A 25,454-nucleotide genomic window follows, 5' to 3' on the forward strand; every position below is an offset into this window, starting at 1 on the left:
ATGTTCCAGCTGTGCCGCCCCCGCGGGGGCCGCGCCCTCCTGGGGCTGCGGCTGCTCCGGGGCCCCCCCGGGCCCGCCCGGCCCGTCAGCTACCGGCCCCTGCGCAAGGTGCTGGTGGCCAACCGCGGTGAGACCCCCGGCACCCCCGAGATACCCCCCGAGATACCCCCTGAGATACCCCCTGAGACCCCCGGGACCCCCCGAGATACCCCCCGAGATACCCCCTGAGACCCCCGGGACCCCCCAAGATACCCCCCGAGATACCCCCTGAGATACCCCCGGGACCCTCTGAAACCCCCTGAGACCCCCTGAGACCCCCGGGACCCCCCGAGATACCCCCCAAGATACCCCCCGAGATACCCCCTGAGATACCCCTGTGACTCCTTGAGACCCCCCTGAGACCCCCTGAGATACCCCCGGGACCCTCTGAGACCCCTCTGTGACTCCCTGAGACCCCCTGAGATACCCCTGAGACCCCTCTGAACCACCCTCTGAGACCCCCCCTTGAGACTCCCCTGTGACCCCCCTGAGACCCCCCTCCCTTTATTCCCCCTTGAGACCCCCCCGAGCCACCTCTGAGACCCCCCCCTTGTGACCCCCCTAAGACCCCCCCCCCCCCCCCCTAAGACCCCCCTGAGCCCCCGGTGTCCCTTGAATCCCCCCTGACCCCGTGTGGCCCCAGCTGAGGTTGCCAAGCAGCTGTCCCCGTGTCCCCAAGGTGTCCCCAAGTGTCTCCATGTGTCATCAGAGTGTCCCCAAGTGTCTCCATGTCCTCAAGTGTCCCCAGGGTGTCCCCAGGGTATCTCCATGTCCCCAGATGTCCCCAGATGTCTCCAGGGTGTCCCCATGTCCTCAGAGTGTCCCCAGTGTCCCCATGCTGTCCCCAGGGTGTCCCCAGGGTGTCCCCAGTGTCCCCAGGGTGTCCCCAGGGTGTCCCCAGATGTCCCCAGATGTCTCCAGGGTGTCCCCATGTCCCCAAGGTGTCCCCCAAGTGTCTCCATGTCCTCAGAGTGTCCCCATGCTGTCCCCAGGGTGTCCCCAGGGTGTCCCCAGGGTGTCCCAGTGTCCCTAAGGTGAAGTCACCACCCACGTGTCCTGGGCGTGCACAGAGCTGAGGAGCTGCATGGTGGCCGTGTGCCCAGAGTGTCCCCCAGGTGTCCCCATGTCCCCTTGTCCCCAATGTCCCCTTGTCCCCCAAGGTGAAGTCACTGCCTGTGTGTTCCGGGCCTGTACGGAGCTGGGCATCCGCACGGTGCCCGTGTCCCTGTCCCTGTGTCCCTGTCCCTGTCCCTGTGTCCCTGTCCCTGTGTCCCTGTCCCTGTCCCTGTGTCCCTGTCCCTGTCCCGTGTCCCCAGGGTGTCCCCAATGTCCCCAATGTCCCCAGGTGAGATCGCCATCCGCGTGTTCCGGGCCTGCACGGAGCTGGGCATCCGCACGGGTGGCTGTGTACTCGGAGCAGGACACGGGCCAGATGCACCGGCAGAAGGCGGACGAGGCGTACCTGGTGGGGAGGGGGCTGCCCCCCGTGCAGGCCTACCTGCACATCCCCGACATCATCCGCGTGGCTCAGGTGAGGGGACACGGCTGGGGACATGGGGGACACGGGGGACACGGCTGGGGACACGGGGGACAGCTGGGGATATGGGGGGACGCAGCTGCAGTACACCTGGGGACAGCTGGGACACACCTGGGGACAGCTGGGACACACCTGGGGACATGTAGGACACACCTGGGGACAGCTGGGACACACCTGGGGACATGTGGGACACACCTGGGGACACGTAGGATACACCTGGGGACACCTGGGGGCCTGGGGGCACACAGGAGGACACGGGGGGACACTTAGGATACACGTGGGGACACATCTGGGGACATGGGGGGACACCTGTGGACAGCTGGGACAGAGCTGGGACACACCTGGGGGCAGCTGGGGACATGGGGGGACATAGCTGGGGACAGCTGGGAGGGGGATATTGGGGAGGGGGGGACACAGAGAGGGGACATTGGGGGTGCCCTGGTGGCCGCAAAGCCCTGGGGGTGCCCTGGCAGTCCTGAGCCCCCCGGTAGCCCTCGGGGGTGCCCTGGTGGTCCCTGGGGGTGCCCTGGTGGGTCCCTGGGGGTGTCATGGTGGCCCCAGGGATGTCTGGGTGTCCCCTATGGGTGCCCTGGTGGTCCCAAGGATGTCCGGGTAGTCCCTGGGGGTGCCCTGGCAGCCCATGACCCCCCAAAGTCCTGGAGATGTCCTGGTGGCCCCGGGGGGTGCCCTGGCAGTCCCGAGCCCCCCCGGTAGCCCTTGGGGGTGCCCTGGTGGTCCCTGGGGATGCCCTGGTGGTCCCTGGGGGTGCCCTGGCAGCCCTGAGCCCCCCAAAGCCCTGGGGGTGCCCTGGTGGCCCCAAAGTTCCTTGGGGATGTCCTGGTGGCCCCGGGGATGTCCCGGTGGTCCCTGGGGATGTCCGAGTGGTCCTTAGGGGTGTCCTGGCAGCCTCGGGGATGTCCCGATGTCCCCGAGCCCCCTGGCAGCCCTTGGGGATGTCCTGGTGGCCCTGGGGGTGCCCTGGTGGCCCCGAGCCCCCCGGTAGCCCTCGGGGGTGCCCTGGTGGCCCCAGGGATGTCCGGGTGGTCCCTGGGGGTGCCCTGGTGGCCCCAAAGCCCCTGGGGGTGTCCCGATGTCCCCGAGCCCCCCGGTAGCCCTTGGAGGTACCCCGGTGGTCCCTGGGGGTGCCCTGGCAGCCCCCGAGCCCCCCGGTAGCCCTCGGGGGTGCCCTGGTGGTCCCTGGGGGTGCCCCGGTGGCCCCGAGCCCCCCGGTCGCCCTCGGGGGTGCCCCGGTGGCCCCGAGCCCCCCGGCAGCCGCTGTCCCCGTGCCAGGAGAACGAGGTGGACGCCATCCACCCGGGCTACGGGTTCCTGTCGGAGCGGGCGGACTTCGCCCAGGCCTGCCTGGACGCCGGCGTGCGCTTCGTGGGGCCGCGGCCCGACGTCGTCCGCAAGATGGGCGACAAAGTGGAGGCCCGGGCCATCGCCATCGCCGCCGGTGGGGGGTCCCGGGGGGCCGGGGAGGGGGCTCGGGGCGGCGAGGAGGGGGGTCTGGGGGTGGTGAGGAGGGGGGTTTGGGGGGGTTAAATGGGGATTTGGGGGGGTTAAAGCGGGGTTGGAGGGGTTAAAGGGGGGGTTTGGGGGGGTTAAAGGGGGATTTGGGGGGGTTAAAACGGGGTTGGAGGGGTTAAAGGGGGGTTTGGGGGGGTTAAAGGGGGGTTTGGGGGAGTTAAAAGGGGATTTGGGGGGGTTAAAGGGGGGTTTGCAGGGGGTTTGGGGGGTTAAATGGGGGCTCGGGGCGGTGAGGAGGGGGTCTGGGGTGGTGAGGAGGGGGTTTGGGGGGGTTAAATGGGGATTTGGGGGGGTTAAAGGGGGGCTCAGGGGGGTTAAAGGGGGGTTTGGGGGGGTTAAAGGGGGATTTGGGGGGGTTAGGAGGGGGTTAGGAGGGGTTAAAAGGGGATTTGGGGGGGGTTAAAGGGGGGTTTGCAGGGATTAAAGGGAATTTGGGGGGGTTAGGAGGGGGTTTGGGGGCGTTAAAGGTGAGTTTCAGGGGGTTAAAAGTGGGTTTGGGGGGGTTATGGGGAATTAGGAGGGGATTTGGGGGGTTAAAAGGGGATTTTGGGGGTTAGGAGGGGGTTTGGGGGGGTTAAAGGGGGGTTGGAGGGGTAAAGGGGGGTTTGGAGGGGTTAGGAGATGATTTGGGGGGGGGTTTGGGGGGGTTAGAAGGGGATTTGGGGGGGTTATGGGGAGCTAGAAGGAGATTTGGGGGGTTAAAAGGGGATTTGGGGGGGGGTTGGGGGAGTTAAAGGGGATTTGGGGGGGTTAGGATGGGATTGGGGGGGGGTTGGGGGGTTTTAAAGGGGGATTTGGGGGGTTAAAGGGGATTTGGCGGGGTTTAAAGGTAGATTCCAGGGGTGGTTTTGGGGTCTGGGGATATTTTGGGGCGTTCCAGGGGGTATTTCAGGGATTCCAGGAGGGATTTTGGGGTTTCGGGGGGTATTTCAGGGATTCCAGGGGGGATTTTTGGGGTCTGGGGATATTTTGGGGGGTTTCGGGGGGTATTTCAGGGATTCCAGGGGGATTTTGGGGTTTCAGGGGGTATTTCAAGGATTTCAGGGGGGGGTTTTGGGGTCTCACAGGGTATTTTTGGGGATTCTGGAGTGGATTTTTGGTGTCTGGGGGTATTTCAGGGGGTTCCAAGGGGGATTTTGGGATCTCAGAGGGTATTTCAGGGATTCCAGGGTGGATTTTGGGGTTTCGGGGGGTATTTCAGGGATTCCAGGGGGGTTCTGGGGTCCCTGAGCCGCCGTGCCCGCAGGCGTGCCGGTGGTGCCGGGGACGCCGTCGCCGGTGTCGGCGCTGGCCGAGGCTCAGGATTTCGCCGCCCGGGTCGGGTTCCCCGTGATCCTCAAAGCCGCCCACGGCGGCGGCGGCCGCGGCATGAGGGTGGTCCGGGCCCCCCAGGTACCGACCCCAAAGCCCCGGAACCCCGAATCCCCTGGAATGCCAGCGCCCAGGAACCCAAATCCCCCAGACCCCAAATCCCCCAAACCCCAATTCCCCTAAAACCCAAATCCCCCAGACCCCAAGTGTCCCAGGAACCAAATTCCCCAAACCCCAAATTACCCAGATCCCAAATCCCTCAGAAACCCAAATCCCCAGACCCCGAATCCCCCAGACCCCCAATCCCCCAGGATCCAAATTACCCAGGACCCAAATCTCCCAAAACCCAAATCCCTCAGATCCCAAATCCCCCAGATCCCGAATCCCCCAAATCCCCCAGACCCCAGATCTCCCACACCCCAAATCTCCCCAGATCCCAAATCCCTCAGACCCCAAATCTCTCAGACCTCAAATCCCCCAAAACCCAAATCCCCCAAAAACCCAAATCCCACAAAACCCAAATCCCCCAGACCCCAAATCCCCTAGAAACCCAAATCCCCAGACCCCCAAATCCCCCAGACCCCAAATCCCCCAGACCCCCAATGCAGAGGAACACAAATCGCTCAAAATCCCAAATCCCTCAGGAATTCCAAATCCCCAGAGTCCCAAATCTCTGGGAAATGAAATTCCCCAGCAACCCCAAATCCCAGAACCCCAAATCCCTGGACCCCAAATGCCCAGGACTGGGGTTCTCCAGGAACCCCAAATCCCCAGAACCCCAAAGTTCCAGGAGCTCTCACGCCCCCAGACCCCCAAATCCGCAGCAATCCCAACCCTCAGGAGCCCCAAATCCTGAATCTGGGAGGACCCCAAAATTGGGGTGAGGGGACCCTGGATTAGGGGAATCCCAGGGTTTGAGGTACCCCAGGTTTTGGGGTACCCAAATTTGGGGTAATGTTGGGGGGGGGAGATCCCAGATTTGGGAAGACCCCGGAATTTTGGGCACTCTGGATTTGGGACTCCTGGATTTGGGGTGGGGGGGTATCCTGGGATTTGGGATTCCTGGATTTGGGATCCCCAAGATTTGGGATTCCTGGATTTGGGATCCCCAAGATTTGGGGTCCCTGCGTTTGGGGGGAACTCGAGGCAGGAATAAATATCCTGAATTTTGGGGTCACTGGATTTAGGATCCCTGGGTTTTGGGGGTCCCTGGAATTTGGGGGTCCCTGGAATTTGGGCTCCCTGGGTTTTGGGGCAATCCCTGGAATTTGGGGAGCCACTTTTGGGGTCCCGCAGGAGCTGGAGGGAGAACTTCTCCCGCGCCACCTCGGAGGCTTTGGCCGCCTTCGGGAACGGGGACCTGTTCGTGGAGAAATTCATCGAGCGCCCGCGGCACATCGAGGTCCAGATCCTGGGTACGGCCTGCGGGGGCTCTGCCAGCCCAGTCCTGGGGTTCCCTGTTCCATTTTGGGTTCCCAGTGCCATTTTTGGGGTCTGTTAGCCCATTTTTGGGGTTCCCAGTCCCATTTTTGGGGTTCCCAGTTCCATTTTTGGGGTTCCCAGTGCCATTTTTGGGGTTCCCACGTCCCTTTTTGGGGTATCCAGTTCTATTTTTGGGGTTCCCAGATCCATTTTTGGGGTCTGCTGTTCCATTTTCGGGGTTCCCAGTTCCATTTTTGGGGTTCCTGCCCCCCAGGTGACTGCCACGGGAACGTGGTCCATCTCTACGAGGGCGACCGCTCGGTGCAGGTCCCTTTTGGGGTGTTCAGTTCCATTTTTGGGGTTCCCAGTGCCATTTTTGGGGTTCCCAGTTCCATTTTTGGGGTCTGTTAGCCCATTTTTGGGGTTCCCAGTGCCATTTTTGGGGTTCCCAGTGCCATTTTTGGGGTTCCCAGTTCCATTTTTGGGGTCTGTTAGCCCATTTTTGGGGTTCCCAGTGCCATTTTTGGGGTTCCCAATCCCATTTTTGGGGTTCCTGCCCCCCAGGTGACTGCCACGGGAACGTGGTCCATCTCTACGAGCGCGACTGCTCGGTGCAGCGCCGGCACCAGAAGGTGGTGGAGATCGCCCCGGCCGCGCGGCTGCCCCCGGAGCTCCGCGCCCGCCTGGCCGACGACGCCGTGCGCCTGGCCCGGCAGGTGACACCCTGGGGACAGCCTGGGACACCCCTGGGGACATCCTGGGGACAGCGGGGGACATCGTGGGGACACCCTGGGGACAGCCTGGGGACACTGAGGGGACACCCTGGGGACAGTGGGGACAGCCTGGGACACCCCTGGGGACATCCTGGGGACAGCGGGGACACTGAGGGGACAGCCTGGGGGAGAGTGGGGACACAGTGGGGACACCCCTGGGGACAGTGGGGACACTGAGGGGACAGCCCTGGGGACAGTGGGGACATCGTGGGGACACCCCTGGGGAGAGTGGGGACAGCCTGGGGGCAGTGGGGACACTGAGGGGACATCCTGGGGACACCCTGGGGACAGCCTGGGGACATCGTGGGGACACCCTGGGGACAGCCTGGGGACAGCCTGGGACACCCCTGGGGACATCCTGGGGACAGCGGGGACATCGTGGGGACACCCTGGGGACAGCCTGGGGACAGCGGGGACACTGAGGGGACAGCCTGGGAACAGTGGGGACACAGTGGGGACACCCCTGGGGACGCCCCTGGGGACATCCTGGGGACAGCCTGGGACACTGAGGGGACACCCCTGGGGAGAGTGGGGACACAGTGGGGACAGCGGGGACAGCCCGGGACATCCTGGGGACAGCGGGGACACTGAGGGGACACCCCTGGGGAGAGTGGGGACAGCCCTGGCGGACAGTGGGAACACTGTGGGGACAGCCGGGGACAGCCTGGGGAGAGCCCTGGGGACAGTGGGACACTCTGGAGACACCCCAAGGGAATGGGGAAGACGTTGAGGGACCCAGGTGGACATTGAGTGACCGAGGTGAACATTGAGTGACGAGGATGGACATTGGGGACCAAGATGGACATTGAGGGATACAGGTGGACACTGAGTAACCCAGTTGGACATTGAGTGACCAGGATGGACATTGGGGGGGCTCAGGTGGACATTGAGTGACCAGGATGGACATTGAGGGACAGAGCTGGATGTTGGGGGACCCAGGTGGATATGGAGTGACTGAGGTGGACATTGAGTGACCAAGGTGGACATTGAGGGACTGAGGTGGGCATTGAGTGACCAAGGTGGACATTGAGGGACTGAGGTGGACACTGAGTGACCAGGATGGACATTGAGGGGGCTCAGGTGGACATTGAGGGACCAAGGTGGACATGGAGTGACCAGGATGGACATTGAGGGACAGAGCTGGACGTTGGGGGACCCAGGTGGACATAGAGTGACTGAGGTGGACACTGGGTGACCAAGGTGGACATTGGGGGGGCTCAGGTGGACATTGAGGGACTAAGATGGACACTGGGGGATCAGGTGGACGTTGTGGGGGCTCAGGTGGACACTGGGGGCTCAGGAGAACATCGAGGAACCAGGACAACATGGGAAGGCCCCCAGGAGGACACTGGGGACCCTTGGGGACCCTGGGGGGCTCCGGGAGCGGGGCTGGGGGGGCCCCGTGGCCGCCCAGCCCCCCCTGACAGGGCGGGGGTCCCAGGTGGGCTACGAGAACGCCGGCACCGTGGAGTTCCTGGTGGACCAGAGCGGGGATTATTACTTCATCGAGGTCAACTCGCGGCTGCAGGTGGAGCACACGGTCACCGAGGAGATCACCGAGTGAGCCGGGACCCCGAAACTGGGGGGGACCCCGAAACCACGGGGGGGACCCCAAAACTGCGGGGGGGAACCCAAAACCGTGGGGAAGGAGCCCAAAACCGCGGGGGAGGAGCCCAAAATGGTGGGGGGAAGCCCAGAAACGGCAGGGGAACCCCAAAAATGGAAGGGGGACACCGAAAACGGCAGGGGGCAGCCCAGAAACTGCAGGGGGGACCCCAAAAATGCTGTGTCCTCCCATTGTCCCTGTGTCTCCTGTACCCCCCTAACCCCGTGTCCCCGCTGTCCCCGTGTCCCCTGTACCCCCCTGACCCCCTGTCCCCCCATTGTCCCCGTGTCCCCTGTACCCCTAACCCTGTGTCCCCCGTGTCCCCAGCGTGTCCCCCCATGTCCCCTGTACCCCCCTGACCCATTGTCCCCGTGTCCCCCCATTGTCCCCGTGTCCCGTGACACCCCTAACCCCGTGTCCCCACGTGTCCCCATGTCCCCTGTACCCCCCTAACCCCGTGTCCCTGCGTGTCCCCATGTCCCCTGTACCCCCCTGACCCATTGTCCCCGTGTCCCCGCGTGTCCCCCTGTCCCGTGACACCCCTAACCCCGTGTCCCCGCGTGTCCCCCTGTCCCGTGACACCCCTAACCCCGTGTCCCCCGTGTCCCTGTGTCCCCAGCGTTTCCCTGTGTCCCCTGACCCCCTGTCCCCCCATTGTCCCCGTGTCCCCTGTACCCCCCTGACCCATTGTCCCCCGTGTCCCCGCGTGTCCCCATGTCCCCTGTACCCCCCTAACCCCGTGTCCCCCGTGTCCCCAGCGTGTCCCCCCATGTCCCCTGTACCCCTAACCCCGTGTCCCCGCGTGTCCCCGTGTCCCCAGCGTGGACCTGGTGCACGCGCAGCTGCAGGTGGCCGCGGGCCGCTCGCTGCCCGAGCTGGGGCTGCAGCAGGAGCGGATCCGCGTCAACGGCTGCGCCATCCAGTGCCGCGTCACCACCGAGGACCCCGCGCGCGGCTTCCAGCCCGACACCGGCCGCATCGAGGTGCGGGACCCCGGGACAGCCCCGGGACAGCACCGGGACAGACCCCGGGACAGCCCCGGGACAGCCCCGGGACAGCACCGGGACAGCCCCGGGACAGCACCGGGATGGGGAAAGCATCGGGACAGCCCTGGGACCCCCGGGACTGGGACAGCCCGGGGATGGGGACAGCCCTGGGAACCCCGGGACAGACCCGGGGACAGCCCCGGGGCACCGGGACAGCATCGGGATGGGGACAGCACCGGCACAGCCCCGGGACAGCACCGGGATGGGGACAGCACCGGCACAGCCCCGGGACAGCACCGGGATGGGGACAGCATCGGGACTCCTGGGATGGGGACAGCATCGGGATAGGGACAGCCCTGGGATGGAGACAGCCCCGGGACAGCCCTGGGATGGAGACAGCCCCGGGACAGCCCCGGGACAGCACCGGGACAGCACCGGGACAGCCCCGGGATGGGGACAGCATCGGGACCCCCAGGACAGCACCGGGATAGGGACAGCCCCGGGATGGGGACAGCACCGGGACGGGGACAGCACTGGGACAGCCCCAGGACCCCCGGGACAGCACCGGGACCCCCAGGACGGGGATAGCCCCGGGACAGGGACAGTACCGGGACCCCCGGACAGCCCCGGGGCACTGGGGCAGCACCGGGATGGGGATAGCATCGGGACTCCCGGGATGGGGACAGCACCAGGATAGAGACAGCACCGGGACCCCCAGGACAGACCCCAGGGCACCGGGACAGCCCCGGGATGGGGACAGCACTGGGACCCCTGGGGCAGCCCTGGGACACCCCCGGGACATGGACAGCACCGGGACAGGGACAACACCGGAACAGCACCGAGATGGGGACAGCATCGGGACTCCCAGGATGGGGACAGCCCCAGGACCCCCGGGACCCCCGGGAGCCCCAGGATGGGGACAGCCCCAGACCCCCGGGACAGCACTGGGGCACCCCTGGGACAGGGACAGCCCCGGGGATGGGGACAGCTCTGGGGTTGTTTCCATTGGATTTTGGGGTCTCTCCCGCAGGTGTTCCGCTCCGGGGAGGGCATGGGCATCCGCCTGGACGGGGCCTCGGCGTTCCAGGGCGCTCTGATCTCGCCCCACTACGACTCCCTGCTGGTCAAGGTGGTGGCGCACGGGCCGGACCAGCCGGCGGCCGCAGCCAAGATGAGCCGGGCCCTGGCCGAGTTCCGCATCCGGGGGGTCAAGGTGGGCCCGGGGGGGCTTTGGGGGGGATTTGGGGGGGGTTCAGGGGGTGCACGAGGGGTTTGGGGGAGGGAAAATGGGGCAGGAAGGGATTTGGGGGGTGCTGGGGGGATATTGGGGGGTGTGGCAGGTATTGGGGGGGTCCTTGAGGGGGGTTTTGGGGGGCACGAGGGGTTGGGGAGGGGGCTGCTGTGAGCCAGGAGGGCTTTGGGGGTCTTGGGGGGGTCCGGTGTGACCCAGGCTGGGTTTGGGGGGATCTTGAGGTGATGCATGAGAGCATTTCGGAGATTTTGGGGGGACGTGGGGTTTGGGGGGGCTTGGTGACCCCCCCCACGCCCTGCACAGGGATTTGGGGGGGGTCTGGGTGTCCCTCATGTGGATTTAAGGGGGTCCTGATGTCCCTCCAGTGCCACACCCAGATTTGGGGGTGTCCTGATGTCCCCCATGTGGATTTAGGGGCTCCTGACATCCCCTCCGTGCCCCCCAGGAGCCCCCCAGGCCCCTCTTTCTCCCCCTCCCCTCAGTTTGGGGGTGTCCGGGGGGCTCCGAGTTCCCCCAGCCCCTCCCCAGCTTTGGGGGTCTCTGGCTGCCCCCAGCATGGGGGTCTCTGGGCACCCCCTGACCCCTCCCCAGCCCCGGGGGGCTCCTGGTGCCCCATGACCCTTCTCCAGCCCCTCCCCATCCCGGGGGTCTCTGGCTGCCCCCAGCCCCTCCCCAGCCCCTCCTCAGCCCGGGGGTCTCAGCTGCCCCACCCTGGGGGTCTCTGTGTGCCCCCACCCCGGGGGTCTCTGTGTGCTCCCACCCCGGGGGTCTCGGCTGCCCCACCCCGGGGGTCTCTGGCTGCCCCACCCCGGGGGTCTCTGTGTGCTCCCACCCCGGGGGTCTCGGCTGCCCCACCCCGGGGGTCTCTGGCTGCCCCACCCCGGGGGTCTCTGTGTGCTCCCACCCCGGGGGTCTCGGCTGCCCCACCCCGGGGGTCTCTGGCTGCCCCACCCCGGGGGTCTCTGTGTGCCCCCACCCCGGGGGTCTCTGGCTGCCCCACCCCGGGGGTCTCTGTGTGCCCCCACCCCGGGGGTCTCTGTGTGCCCCCGCCCGGGGGTCCCGGCTGCCCCACCCCGGGGGTCCCGGCTGCCCCAGCCCGGGGGTCCCGGCGCCCCCTGACCCCCGTGTCCCCGCAGACCAACATCCCGTTCCTGCAGAACGTGCTGGCCCACCCGCAGTTCCTGGCGGGCGCGGCTGACACGCAGTTCATCGACGAGAACCCCGAGCTCTTCCACCTGCGGCCGGGCCAGAACCGCGCCCAGAAGCTGCTGCACTACCTGGGTCAGCACTGGGGGCATAAAAATACACCTGGGGGGAATAAATGTACACCTGGGGGGATAAAAACACACCTGGGGGGGATAAATGTACACCTGGGGGGATAAAAACACACCTGGGGGGGATAAATGTACACCTGGGGGGATAAAAACACACCTGGGGGGGCATAAAACTACACCTGGGGGGCATAAAACTACACCTGGGGGGATAAAAACACACCTGGGGGGCATAAAACTACACCTAGGGGACATGAAAATACACCTGGGGGGATAAAAATACACCTGGGGGGGTAAATGTACAGCTGAGGGTACCTGGGGGGGTCTCTCGGGGGCTGCGAGGGATTTTGGGGGGTTCTGTGGACACCCCTGGGCCCCCATGGGGTGGAGGATCCCAGCCCAGGCATCTCCAGGTGTGCCCAGGTGTGGGGTTTGCCCCCCCAGGTGTGCCCAGGTGTGAGAAACCCCCCAAAAAAACCCCCAAACGCCTCTGCTGTGGGGTTTGGGAGGAGCCTGGCAGGGGCTGGGAAGGCTTTGGGGGGCTCTTGGGGGGGTCCCTGGGGTTGTCACCCCCCGTGTCACACCTGTCCGCCCCCCCCCCCCAGGTCACGTGATGGTGAACGGGCCCAGCACCCCCCCTGCCCGTGAAGGCCAAGGCGGCGCTGGTGGAGCCCACGCCCCCCCCGGTGCCCATGGGTGAGTGGCGTGTCCCCAATGTGACCCCGATGTGTCCCCAGGGTGTCCCCAGGGTGTCCCCAGGGTGTCCGCAGGGTGTCCCCAGAGTGTCCCCAGTGTGTCCTTGTCACGTGTCCCATGCCCGACGTGCCCTGGGCGTGTGCCACCCCCCTGAGCCCCCCAGTGACACCCCCTGACCCCCCAGTGCCACCTCTGTCACCCCCTTCCTGCCCTTGTACCCCCCTCTCTGCCCCCTGCCCCTTTTACTGACCCCCTCCATGACCCCTGAGCCCCCTCACTGACCCCTCTCTGCCCCCTCCTTACCCCCTGCCCCATTTGCTGTCCCCTGCCCCCTTTTGCCCCCCGCCCCTTTTGCAGCCCCCTGACCCCCTCACTGCCCCCTGCCCCCTCACAGCCCCCCACCCCTTTTGCAGCCCCCTGCCCCCTCGCAGCCCCCCGCCCCCTTTGCCCCGTGTCCCCCTCACAGCCCCCGACCCCCTTTGCAGCCCCCGCCCCCTTTGCAGCCCCCCACCCCTTTTGCAGCCCCCTGCCCCCCTAGCAGCCCCCTGCCCCTTTTGCCCCCTGCCCCGTTGTCCCCATGGTTGCCCCCTGACCCCTTTTGCCCCCTGACCCCCTTTACAGCCCCCCGCCCCGTTGCCCCCCGTGGTTGCCCCCCGTGGTTGCCCCGTGCCCCCGTTGCCCCCCGTGGTTGCCCCTGACCCGCTGTGCCCGCAGGCGCCCCCCGCCCCTTTGCCCCCATAGTTGCCCCTGACCCCGTTGCCCCCCGTGGTTGCCCCCTGACCCCCTTTACAGCCCCCTGCCCCGTTGCCCCCCGTGGTTGCCCCCTGCCCTGTTGCCCCCGTGGTTGCCCCCCATGGTTGCCCCCCGCCCCGTTGCCCCCCGTGGTTGCCCCCTGACCCCCTTTACAGCCCCCCGCCCCGTTGCCCCCCGTGGTTGCCCCGTGCCCCCGTTGCCCCCCGTGGTTGCCCCCGTGGTTGCCCCGTGCCCCCGTTGCCCCCCGTGGTTGCCCCCGTGGTTGCCCCTGACCCGCTGTGCCCGCAGGCGCGCCCCCGGCGGGGCTGCGGGCGGTGCTGCAGCGCGAGGGCCCGGGGGGCTTCGCGCGGGCGCTGCGGGCGCACCGGGGGCTGCTGCTCACCGACACCACCTTCCGCGACGCGCACCAGTCGCTGCTGGCCACGCGCGTGCGCACCCGCGACCTCGCCCGCGTCGCGCCCTTCGTGGCGCACGCGCTCAGCCCGCTCTGCAGCATGGAGACCTGGGGAGGTGGGCGGGGCCGGGGCGGGGCCGGGGGCGGGGCCTGGGGGCGGGGCCTGGGGGCGGGGCATGAGGGGGTGGGGCACCAGGGAGGGGCTTGATGGGGTGGGGCAGTGAGGGGAGGGGTTTAATGGAGTGTGGTAGTGGTGGGAGGAGCCTCATGGGGTGTGGCAGTGGTGGGAGGGGCTTAATGGGGTGTGGCAGTGATGGGAGGGGCTTAATGGGGTGTGGTGGTGGTGGGAGGAGCCTCATGGGGTGTGGTAGTGGTGGGAGGGGCTTAATGGAGTATGGCAGTGAGGGGAGGGGCTTAATAGGGTGGGGAGGGGCTTAACTGGGTGGGAGAGTGAGGGGAGGGGCTTGATGAGGTGTGGCAGTGGTGGGAGGAGTTTAATGGGGTGTGGCAGTGAGGAGTGGGGCGGGGCAGGGAGGGGTGGGGGTTAACAGGGTGGGGCAGCAGCATGGGGTGTGGCAGTGGTGGGAGGGGCTTGATGGGGTGTGGCAGTGAGGGGAGGGGCTTAATGGGGTGTGGCAGTGGTGGGAGGGGCTTAATGGAGTGTGGCAGTGGTGGGAGGGGTTTAATGGGGTGTAGTAGTGATGGGAGGGGCTTAATGGGGTGTGGCAGTGGTGGGAGGGGCTTAATGGAGTATGGCAGTGAGGGGAGGGGCTTGATGGGGTATGGCAGTGAGGGGAGGGGCTTAACGGGGTGTGGCAGTGAGGGGAGGGGCTTGATGGGGTGTGGCAGTGAGGGGAGGGGCTTGATGGGGTGTGGCAGTGGTGGGAGGGGCTTAATGGGGTGTGGCAGTGAGGGGAGGGGTTAATAGGGTGGGAGGGGCTTGACGTGGCGTGTCTGAGGCCGGGCGTGTCCCCAGGCGCCACCTTCGACGTGGCCATGCGGTTCCTGCACGAGTGTCCCTGGGAGCGGCTGCGGGAGCTGCGGCGCCTCGTGCCCAACATCCCCTTCCAGATGCTGCTGCGCGGCGCCAACGCCGTGGGCTACACCAACTACCCCGACAACGTGGTGCACCGGTGAGGGGGGACGTGGGGACATGAGGGGGACACGGGGGGGACACGGGGACACAACGTGCTGCACCGGTGAGGGACAGGGACACGGGGACATGGGGGGGACACGGGGACACAGGGACACAAGGGGGACATGGGGGGACACAGGGACACAAGGGGGACACGGGGTACATGGGGACGCAAGGACACAACGTGGTGCACCGGTGAGGGGGGGACATCGAGGGGACACTGCGGGGACACGGGGACGCCCCGCGGTGTCCCCAGCCCACGTCACACCCCGTGGGGACACGGGGACACCCTGCGGCACCCCCAGCCCACGTCACACCCCCTGGGGACACAGGGACACCCCGCAGTGTCCCCAGCCCATGTCACACCCCCAAACACCCCGTGGGGACACGGGGACGCCCCGTGGTGTCCCCAGCCCACGTCACACCCCATGGGGACACGGGGACGCCCCGCAGTGTCCCCAGCCCACGTCACACCCCCAAACACCCCATGGGGACACGGGGACACCCCGCAGTGTCCCCAGCCCACGTCACACCCCGTGGGGACACGGGGACACCCCGCAGTGTCCCCAGCCCACGCCACACCCCCTGGGGACACGGGGACGCCCCGCAGCGTCCCCAGCCCACGTCACACCCCCAGACGCCCCCGTGACCGCCGCGCGCGTCCCCAGGTTCTGCGAGGTGGCCGTGGCCAACGGCATGGACATCTTCCGCGTCTTCGACGCCCTCAACTACGTGCCCAACCTGCTGCTGGGCGTGGAGGCCGCGGGCAACGCCGGCGCCGTGGTGGAGGCCGCGCTCTCCTACACCGGCAACGTGGCCGACCCCACGCGCACCAAGTACAGCCTGGACTACTACCTGGGGCTGGCCCGGGAGCTGGTGGCAGCGGGGACACACGTGCTCTGCATCAAGGTCTGGGGGGTTTGGGGGTGTTTGGGGGGTCCTGGGGGGGTTTTGGGGGGATTTGGGGGGGTTTTGGGGGAATGGGATGGGGTTGGGGTTGGTTGGGGTTGGGGTTGGGTTTGGGGGGAATGGAAGGGGAGCTGGTGGCAGCGGGGACACACGTGCTCTGCATCAAGGTCTGGGGGTCCTGGGGGGATTTGGGGGGTCCTGGAGGGGGTTGGAGGGGGTTTTGGGGGAATGGGGTGGTTGGGAAATGGTTGGGTTTGGGGGAATGGGATGGGGTTGGTCTGGAGCTGGTGGCAGTGGGGACACACATGCTCTGCATCAAGGTCTGGGGGGGATTTTGGGGGTCCTGGAGGGGGTTTGGGGGGTCCTGGGGGGGTTTGAGGGGGTTTTGGGGGAGTGGGGTGGTTGGGAAATGGTTGAGTTTGGGGGAATGGGATGGGGTTGGGGTTGGGTTTGGGGGAATGGGATGGGGTTGGTCTGGAGCTGGTGGCAGTGGGGACACACGTGCTCTGCATCAAGGTCTGGGGGGGTTTGGGGGGTCCTGGGGGGATTTGGGGGGTCCTGGGGGGGGGTTTGGGGGGTCCTGGAGGGGGTTTGGGGGGTCCTGGGGGGATTTGGGGCATCCTGGTGGGGTTGGGAAAGGGATTTGGGGGATTTGGGGAGGATTTGGGGGTCCTGGGGAGGATCTGGAGCTCCCCAGTTGTTCAAGGCCGGGTTGGATGAGGGGTGGGACACTGAGGGTCCCCACGCCCCCCGTGACCCCCTCAGGACACCCCGGGGCCACCAACACCGGTGGCCTCTGCTGGGGACAAGGATGGGATGGAGCAACCCAGGGTGGGACACGGAGGGTCCCCACGCCCCCCGTGACCCCCGGGTGACCCCCGTGTCCCCTCCCCAGGACATGGCGGGGCTGCTGACCCCCGCGGCCGCCCGGCTGCTGGTGGGGGCCCTGCGGGAGCAGCACCCCGAGGTGCCCCTGCACGTGCACACCCACGACACGGCCGGCGCCGGCGTGGCCTCCATGCTGGCGGCCGCCCAGGCCGGCGCCGACGTGGTGGACGTGGCCGTGGACGCCATGTCCGGCATGACCTCGCAGCCCAGCATGGGCGCCGTGGTGGCCTGCGCGCGGGGGACGCCCCTGGACACAGGTGGGGACAGCGCGGGGTGGAGGGGACAGCGAGGGGGACAGCAAGGGCTGGAGGGACACGGAGGGGTTGGGGTGCCACCGAGGGTTTGGAGGGACAGCAAGGGTTTGAGATGTCACCAAGGGTTTGGAGGGACAGCAAGGGTTTGAGATGTCATCGAGAATTTGGAGGTGTCACCAAGGGTTTGAGATGTCACCAAGGGTTTGGGGTGCCACCAAGGGTTTGGAGGGACAAATTTTTGAGATGTCACCAAGAGTTTGGGGTGTCACCAAGGGTTTGGAGGTGTCATCAAAGGTTTGAGATGTTACCAAGGCGTTGAGATGTCACCAAAGGTTTGGAGGTGTCACCAAGAGTTGAAGGGTACAACAAGGATTTGAGGTGTCACCAAGGGTTTGGAGGTGTCACCAAGGGTTGAAGGGGATGACGAGGGTTTGAGATGTCACCAAGGGTTTGGAGGGACAGCAAGGGTTGGAGATGTCATCAAGGATTTGGGGGTGTCACCAAGGGTTGGAGGAACATCAAGGGTTTGAGATGTCACTGAGGATTTGGAGGTGTCACCAAGGGTTGGAGGAACACCAAGAATTGGAGAAGATGCCAAGAGTTGTGGGGACAATGAGGATTTGAGATGTCCCCGAGGATTGAAGGGAACAAGGATTTGAGATGCCACCAAGGGTTAGAGGTGCCACCAAGGGTTTGACATGTCACCAAGGGTTGGAAGGATGACAAAGATTTGAGGTGCCACCAAGAGTTGGAGGGACAACAGGGGTTGTAGGGGACATCAAGACCTGGAGGGACACCAAGGATTTGAGCGGCCACCAAGGGTTTGGAGGGACAGCAAGAGTTGGAGGTGCCACCGAGGGTTTGAGATGTCACCAAGGGTTTGGAGATGTCACCAAGGGTTGGAGGTGCCGCCAAGGGTTTGAGATGTCACCAAGGGTTTGGAGGTGTCACCAAGGGTTGAAGGGTACAACGAGGGTTTGAGATGTCACCAAGGGTTTGGAGGTGTCACCAAGGGTTGAAGGGGATGACGAGGGTTTGAGATGTCACCAAGGGTTTGGAGGTGCCACCAAGGCTTTGAGGAGCCACAGTGGTCACGGAGGTGCCACCACACTCCTGGAGGTGCCACCAGAGCCACGACTTCATTCCCAATCCACGACACGCCCCACGCCACACCCCCGCAGCGTCCCCGCGGTGTCCCCACGGTGTCCCCACGGTGTCCCCACGGTGTCCCCACGGTGTCCCTTGTCCCCAGGCATCGACCTGGAGCGCGTCTTCGAGTACAGCGAGTACTGGGAGGCGGCGCGGGGCCTCTACGCCGCCTTCGACTGCACGGCCACCATGAAGTCGGGCAACGCCGACGTCTACGAGAACGAGATCCCGGGCGGGCAGTACACCAACCTGCACTTCCAGGCCCACGCCATGGGGCTGGGCCACAAGTTCAAGGAGGTCAAGAAGGCCTACACCGAGGCCAACAAGCTGCTCGGGGACCTCATCAAGGTGGGGTGGCCCTGGGGGCCGCACGGGGGTCTGTGGGGTCTGGGTCTCCATGGGGTGGGGATGTTCAGGAGATGGTGTCCATGGGGTGGGGGGTCTCCAAGAGAAGGTCTCTATGGGATAGATGTTGTCCATGGAGTAGAGGATCTCTGTGGGGTTGGTGGTCTCCATTGGTGGGTGGTCTCCACAGAATGGTGTCCATGGGGTGGAAAATCTCTGTGGGGTGGGAGGATCTCCATGGGGCAGATGGTCTCCATGGGGTTGGGAAGATCTTTTTGGGGTGGGTGGTCTCCATGGGGTGAGTGATATCCACTGGGTGGTGTCCATGGCATGGAGGATCTGTGGGGTGGGTGGATCTCCATGGGTGGGTGGTCTCCACAGAATGGTCTCCATGGGGCAGATGTTGTCCATGGAGTAGAGGATTTCTATGGGGTGGGTGGTCTCCATGGGGCAGAGGGTATCCATGGCGTGGAGGGTCTGTGGGGTGGGTGGTCTCCGTGGGTGGGTGGTCTCCACAGGTCTCCATAAGGCAGATGGTCTCCATGGGGTGGGAGGATCTCTGTAGGTGGGAGGATCTCCATAGGATGGTCTCCATGGGGTGGCAGGATCTTTTTGGGGTGGGTGGTCTCCATGGGTGGGTGTTCCACCACGAGTGGTCATGTGGTGACCCCCAAGTGACCCATGAGGGTCCCCCCACACTGACCCACAAGGTGACCCATGAAATGACCCCTAAGATGACCCCAAAAGTTCACCCAAGAGGTTCCCCCACACTGACCCATGAGGTGACCCAGGAGCTGCCCCTTGAGTTGACCACAAGGTGACCCCGAGTTGCCCCATGGGTTAACCCAGGAGTGGACTGCGAGGTGACCCCGAGGTGGCCCCGAGGTGACCCCTGGTGGCCCCGAGGTGACCCCGAGGTGGCCCCGAGGTGACCCTGGTGGCCCCGAGGTGACCCTGGTGGCCCTGGTGGCCCCGAGGTGACCCTGGTGGCCCTGGTGGCCCGCAGGTGACGCCGACCTCGAAGGTGGTGGGGGACCTGGCGCAGTTCATGGTGCAGAACGGGCTCTCGCGGGAGGAGGCCGAGGCGCGCGCGGACGAGCTCTCCTTCCCCCTCAGCGTGGTGGAGTTCCTGCAGGGACACATCGGGGTCCCCCCGGGGGGCTTCCCCGAGCCCTTCCGCTCCCGGGTGCGTCCTGCTGGCCACTGGCAGGGACTGGCAGGGACTGGGATGCACTGGGGAGGGACTGGGAGGGACTGGGACGGACTGGGATGCACTGAGAGGGACTGGGAGGGACTGGAGAGGACTGGGATGGCACTGAGAGGGACTGGAGAGGACTGGGATGCACTGGGAGGGACTGGGATGGCACTGAGAGGGACTGGAGAGGACTGGGATGCACTGAGAGGGACTGGGAGGGACTGGGATGCACTGGGATGGCACTGGGAGGGACTGGAGAGGACTGGGATGCACTGGGAGGGACTGGAGAGGACTGGGATGCACTGAGAGGGACTGGGATGGCACTGGGAGGGACTGGGAGAGGACTGGGATGGCACTGGGAGGGACTGGGAGGATGTACTGGAGGCTGTTGCCATGGCAACAGGACGCTGATATCCCTGCTGCCATCTCCATCACTGGTTGCCATGGCACCCGCTCCTAACACTGGCTCCTAATCATGGTTGCCATGGCAATCGAGCCTAGCAACAGTTCCTGATGGTGGTTGCCATGGCACCCAAGCCTAGCAACAGCTTTTAATGATGGTTGCCATGGCACCCACCCCACTGCCATGGTGTCCCTCGCCCTGTTACCATGCCAACCCCCCATGTCCTCTGTCCATGTCCTGTTGCCATGGTGTCCCCTGTCCCCTGTCCCCCCATTGCCATGGTGTCCCGATTGCACTGTCCCTGTCCCATTCCCATGTCCCTGTCCCCTCCATTGCCATGGTGTCCCTGTCCCCTGTCCCTGTCCCTGTCCCCCATTGCCATGGTGTCCCGATTGCACTGTCCCTGTCCCATTCCCATGTTCCTGTCCCATCCCTGTCCCTGTCCCCTGTCCCTGTCCCATGTCCCTATTCCTGTCCATCTCCCTGTCCCTGTCCCATTGCCATGTCCCATTGCCATGGTGTCCCCTGTCTCTGTCCCCTATCCCTGTCCCTGTCCCTGTCCCTGTTCCTGTCCCTGTCCCTGTTCCTGTCCCTGTCCCTGTCCCCATCCCTGTCCCCTCCATTGCCATGGTGTCCCTGTCCCCTGTCCCTGTCCCCGTCCCTGTCCCTGTCCCATTCCCCTGTCCCATTCTCCTGTCCCTGTCCCTGTCCCTGTCCCCGTCCCCGTCCCTGTCCCTGTCCCTGTCCCATTCCCATGTCCCTGTCCCTGTCCCATTCCCCTGTCCCTGCCCCTGTCCCTGTCCCATTCCCCTGTCCCATTCCCATGTCCCATTGCCATGGTGTCCCCGTCCCTGTCCCCGTCCCCGTCCCCGTCCCTGTCCCTGTCCCTGTCCCATTCCCCTGTCCCCGTCCCCATCCCTGTCCCATGTCCCATTGCCATGGTGTCCCTGTCCCCGTCCCCGTCCCTGTCCCTGTCCCTGTCCCTGTCCCATTCCCATGTCCCTGTCCCTGTCCCATTCCCCTGTCCCCGTCCCCGTCCCTGTCCCATGTCCCATTGCCATGGTGTCCCTGTCCCTGTCCCCGTCCCTGTCCCTGTCCCTGTCCCATTCCCCTGTCCCATTCCCCTGTCCCTGTCCCTGTCCCCTGTCCCATTCCCATGTCCCATTGCCATGGTGTCCCTGTCCCCGTCCCCGTCCCGGTGCCGCCGCTCCAACCCGCGGTGCCCGCAGGTGCTGAAGGAGCTGCCGCGGGTCGAGGGGCGCCCGGGGGCGTCGCTGCCCCCCCTGGACTTCGAGGCGCTGAGCCGGGAGCTGGGGGCGCGGCACGGGGCCCCCCCCAGCCCCGAGGAGCTGCTCTCGGCCGCGCTCTACCCCAAGGTCTACGACGAGTTCCGCACCTTCAGCAGCACCTTCGGGCCCGTGGCCTGCCTGGGCACCCGCCTCTTCCTCGAGGGGCCCACCATCGCCGAGGAGTTCGAGGTGGGGCACTGGGGGGCACTGGGAGGGACTGGGGGGCACTGGGAGGGGACTGGGGGGCACTGGGGCCTGCCTGGGCACCCGCCTCTTCCTCGAGGGGCCCACCATCGCCGAGGAGTTCGAGGTGGGGCACTGGGGGGCACTGGGAGGGACTGGGAGGGACTGGGGGGGCACTGGGAGGGGACTGGGGGGCACTGGGAGGGACTGGGGGGCACTGGGGCCTGCCTGGGCACCCGCCTCTTCCTCGAGGGGCCCACCATCGCCGAGGAGTTCGAGGTGGGGCACTGGGGGGCACTGGGAGGGACTGGGGGGCACTGGGAGGGGACTGGGGGGCACTGGGGCCTGCCTGGGCACCCGCCTCTTCCTCGAGGGGCCCACCATCGCCGAGGAGTTCGAGGTGGGGCACTGGGGGGCACTGGGAGGGACTGGGAGGGACTGGGGGGGCACTGGGAGGGGACTGGGGGGCACTGGGAGGGACTGGGGGGCACTGGGGCCTGCCTGGGCACCCGCCTCTTCCTCGAGGGGCCCACCATCGCCGAGGAGTTCGAGGTGGGGGAGATGGGAGGGACTGGGAGCACTGGGAGGGGACTGGGAGGGGGTTGGGATTCACTGGAAGGGACTGGGAGGGACTGGGAGGGCACTGAGAGGGGTTTGGGGGGCACTGGGAGGGGACTGGGGGGCACTGGGAGGGGACTGGGAGGGCCTGGGAGAGGACTGGGACTTGTGCACTCCTGGAACTCCTTGCCCAGCCCTGGAGCCCCTTCCACACCAGTTACACACCAGTTACACACCAGTTACACTCTCTTTATACATAATTTACACCCAGTTTACTCGCAGGTGGAGCTGGAGTGGGGTAAGACCCTGCACATCCCTTACACACCAGTTACACACCAGTTACACACTCCTTGTCACCCTTACACACCATTTACACAGCATTTACTCGTGGTTTACTCCTAGGTGGAGCTGGAGCGGGGTCAGACGCTGCACATCCAGCCCTTACACACCACTTACACAGCATTTACTCGTGGTTTACTCCTAGGTGGAGCTGGAGCGGGGTCAGACCCTGCACATCCAGCCCTTACACACCACTTACACAGCAGTTACACACCACTTACAGACCCCTGGACACCCTTACACAGCAGTTACACACCAGTTACTCGTGGTTTACTCGCAGGTGGAGCTGGAGGGGGGTCAGACCCTGCACATCCAGCCCTTACACACCATTTACACAGCATTTACACACGGTTTACTCCTAGGTGGAGCTGGAGCGGGGTCAGACGCTGCACATCCAGCCCTTACACACCATTTACACACCAGTTACACACGGTTTACTCCTAGGTGGAGCTGGAGCGGGGTAAGACGCTGCACATCAAGGCGCTGGCGCTCGGGGACCTGAACGCGGCCGGGCAGCGCGAGGTTTTCTTCGAGCTCAACGGGCAGCTGAGATCCATCCTGGTCCGGGACACGCAGGCGCTCAAGGTGGGCGGGGGGCTGGGGGGGGGCTGGGGGGGATTTGGGGGGGATTCGGGGGGATTTGGGAAGAATTTGAGAGGATTTGGGGGGATTTGGGGGCGTTTGGGGGGAATTCGAGGGGATTTGGGGGCGTTTAGGAGGGATTTGAGGGGGTTGGGGCGGGATTTGGGGAGGGTTTGGGAGCTTTTGGGAGGATTTTGGGGGGGTTGGTGGGATTTGGGGGGGAATTTGAGGGGATTTGGGGGGGATTTGGGGCGAATTGGGGAGAATTCGAGGGGATTTGGGGGCGTTCGGGGGGAATTCGGGAGGATTTGGGGACGTTTGGAAGGGATTTGAGGGGATTTGGGGTGAGTTCGGGGGGAGTTTGGGAGCTTTTGGGAGGATTTTGGGGAGGCTGGGGGGGTTTGGGGGGATTTTAGGGGGAATTGGGGAGAATTTGAGGGGATTTGGGGGCGTTTGGAAGGGATTTGAGGGGATTTTTGGGCTCTGAGCAACTTCAGAGAGGTCTGAGGGGATTTTGAGGGGTTTGAGGGGGTTTTAGAGAGATCTGAAGAGATTTTGGAGGGCTCTGAGGGGGTTTTGGGGGATTTTAGGGAGATCTGAGGGGATTTTGGGGGGCTCTGAGAACATTTTGAGGGCTTTGAGGGGATTTTGGGGGGCTCTGGGAGGATTTTGGGGGGACTCCCAGAACCTTTAAGGGGCTCTGAGGCCATTTGAAGGAACACAGGGGTGACTCCGGGGTGACTCCGGGGTGACTCTGGGGTGACTCCGGGGTGACTTTGGGGTGACTCCGGGGTGACTCTGGGGTGACTCTGGGGTGACTTTGGGGTGACTTTGGGGTGACTCCGGGGTGACTTTGGGGTGCCTTTGGGGTGACTTTGGGGTGACTCCGGGGTGACTTTGGGGTGCCTTTGGGGTGACTTTGGGGTGACTCCGGGGTGACTTTGGGGTGCCTTTGGGGTGACTCCGGGGTGCCTTTGGGGTGACTCCGGGGTGACTCTGGGGTGACTTTGGGGTGACTTTGGGGTGACTCCGGGGTGACTTTGGGGTGCCTTTGGGGTGACTCCGGGGTGACTCTGGGGTGACTTTGGGGTGACTTTGGGGTGACTCCGGGGTGCCTTTGGGGTGACTCTGGGGTCACTTCGGGGTGACTCTGGGGTGCCTTTGGGGTGACTCTGGGGTGACTCTGGGGTGACTCTGGGGTGACTTCAGGGTGACTCCGGGGTGACTCCGGGGTGACTCTGGGGTGACTTTGGGGTGACTTTGGGGTGACTCCGGGGTGACTTTGGGGTGCCTTTGGGGTGACTTTGGGGTGCCTCGGGGGTGACTTTGGGGTGACTTTGGGGTGACTTTGGGGTGCCTTTGGGGTGACTCCGGGGTGCCTCTGGGGTGCCTTTGGTGACCCCGACCCCCCCGTTCCCCCCCCCAGGAGATGCACGTGCACCCCAAGGCCGAGAAGGGGGCCAAGGGCCAGGTGGGCGCCCCGATGCCGGGCGAGGTGGTCGAGGTGCGGGTCAAGGAGGGCGCGACGGTGGCCAAGGGGGACCCGCTGTGCGTCCTCAGCGCCATGAAGATGGAGACCGTGGTGACGGCGCCCGTGGCGGGCAAGGTCACCAAGGTGCACGTGCGCCCCGGGCTCAGCCTCGAGGGCGAGGACCTCATCGCCGTCATCGAGTAGATTTTGGGGGGGTTTCCCCCCGAAAAAATCCCCCCAAAACTCCCCCGGAAAGGACCTCGCAAAAATGGGGCGTGGCCCCTTTAAGAGCCCCCCCCCCGTGGGTGGCGCCCCCTGGTGGGCGGTACAACAAGGCCTTAATTGGGGGGGCGTGTCTTAATTAGGGGGAGGCCACGTCTTAATTAGGAGGTGCCCCGTGAAGGGGGGGTTGCGCTTTGGGGGAACGCCCCATTTTGGGGGGGGGAGACCCCTGATTTGGGGGGGGGTCCCTTTTTTTAGGGTGGTACGATCCATTTCGGGGGGGGGGGGGCACACCCAATAATTGGGGCGCCCCCTCCCCCATTTTTTGGGCATTTCACCCCAGGTTTGGGGGCTGAAACTTCTCGGGGGGGTGGGGCAGAGTTTGGGGGGGCGGTCCCCCCCCTTTTTGGGGGAGGGGCTTCATTTCCTGCGGGCCCCTCCCAATTTTGTGCCCCCCCCCCCCATTTTGAGCCGCCCAACCCCCCCCCATTTTTTGGGGTCCCCTCCCCCCATCCCTGCCAAGCTGCCTTAGGGGGATCTGGAGGATTTTGGGGGGGAGGGGTCGGGTGGGTGTGGCCGCCCCTCCCCCACCCCCCATCCCCCCCCTTTCTGCTTTTGCCAAACGCCCCCCGGGGGTGGGGGAGGGGAGGGGGGCGGAGCCTGTGACCAAAAGGGCGGGAACTGAACTGGACTCGGGGGGGGGGGAGGGGCCGCCCCTCCCCCCCTCCCTGCGGGGAAAGGAACTGGAGAGGGAGGGGCCGCCCCTCCCCCATCACCCCCTCCCCCATCCCCCGGTCTGGGGGTCCCGGGCAATAAAAACTGGACTGACAGCACCGCCGTGTGGGGGAGGGGCTGCCGAGACCCCCCGGTGAGACTCGTGGAGGGGGCGTGGCCTGAGCCAAGGGGGCGTGGCCTGCAACGTGAGGGGCGTGGTCAGTGATCACAGAGGGGCTTTAATTCCC

The 25,454-nt window shown here is 65.5% G+C and overlaps 1 protein-coding gene across 1 annotated transcript; it reads left to right on the top strand.

Annotated features, from left to right (window-relative positions):
* On the top strand, positions 1 to 25,325 carry PC (pyruvate carboxylase). Its single transcript, XM_064402244.1, is given in 23 exon segments — positions 1 to 127; positions 1,385 to 1,437; positions 1,439 to 1,570; positions 2,867 to 3,032; positions 4,353 to 4,498; positions 5,242 to 5,297; positions 5,714 to 5,832; positions 6,404 to 6,555; positions 8,054 to 8,172; positions 9,039 to 9,201; positions 10,235 to 10,417; positions 11,593 to 11,737; positions 12,333 to 12,361; positions 12,363 to 12,423; positions 13,465 to 13,686; positions 14,547 to 14,703; positions 15,374 to 15,614; positions 16,510 to 16,759; positions 18,009 to 18,253; positions 19,257 to 19,436; positions 21,078 to 21,326; positions 22,662 to 22,802; positions 24,226 to 25,325. Coding segments are annotated over 23 exon segments (3,585 nt in total). The 3' UTR covers positions 24,475 to 25,325.
* Positions 25,326 to 25,454: the final 129 nt, after the last annotated feature.

Source organism: Passer domesticus, chromosome 37, assembly GCF_036417665.1.
Source record: "Passer domesticus isolate bPasDom1 chromosome 37, bPasDom1.hap1, whole genome shotgun sequence".
Classification (NCBI taxonomy): Eukaryota; Metazoa; Chordata; class Aves; order Passeriformes; family Passeridae; genus Passer; species Passer domesticus.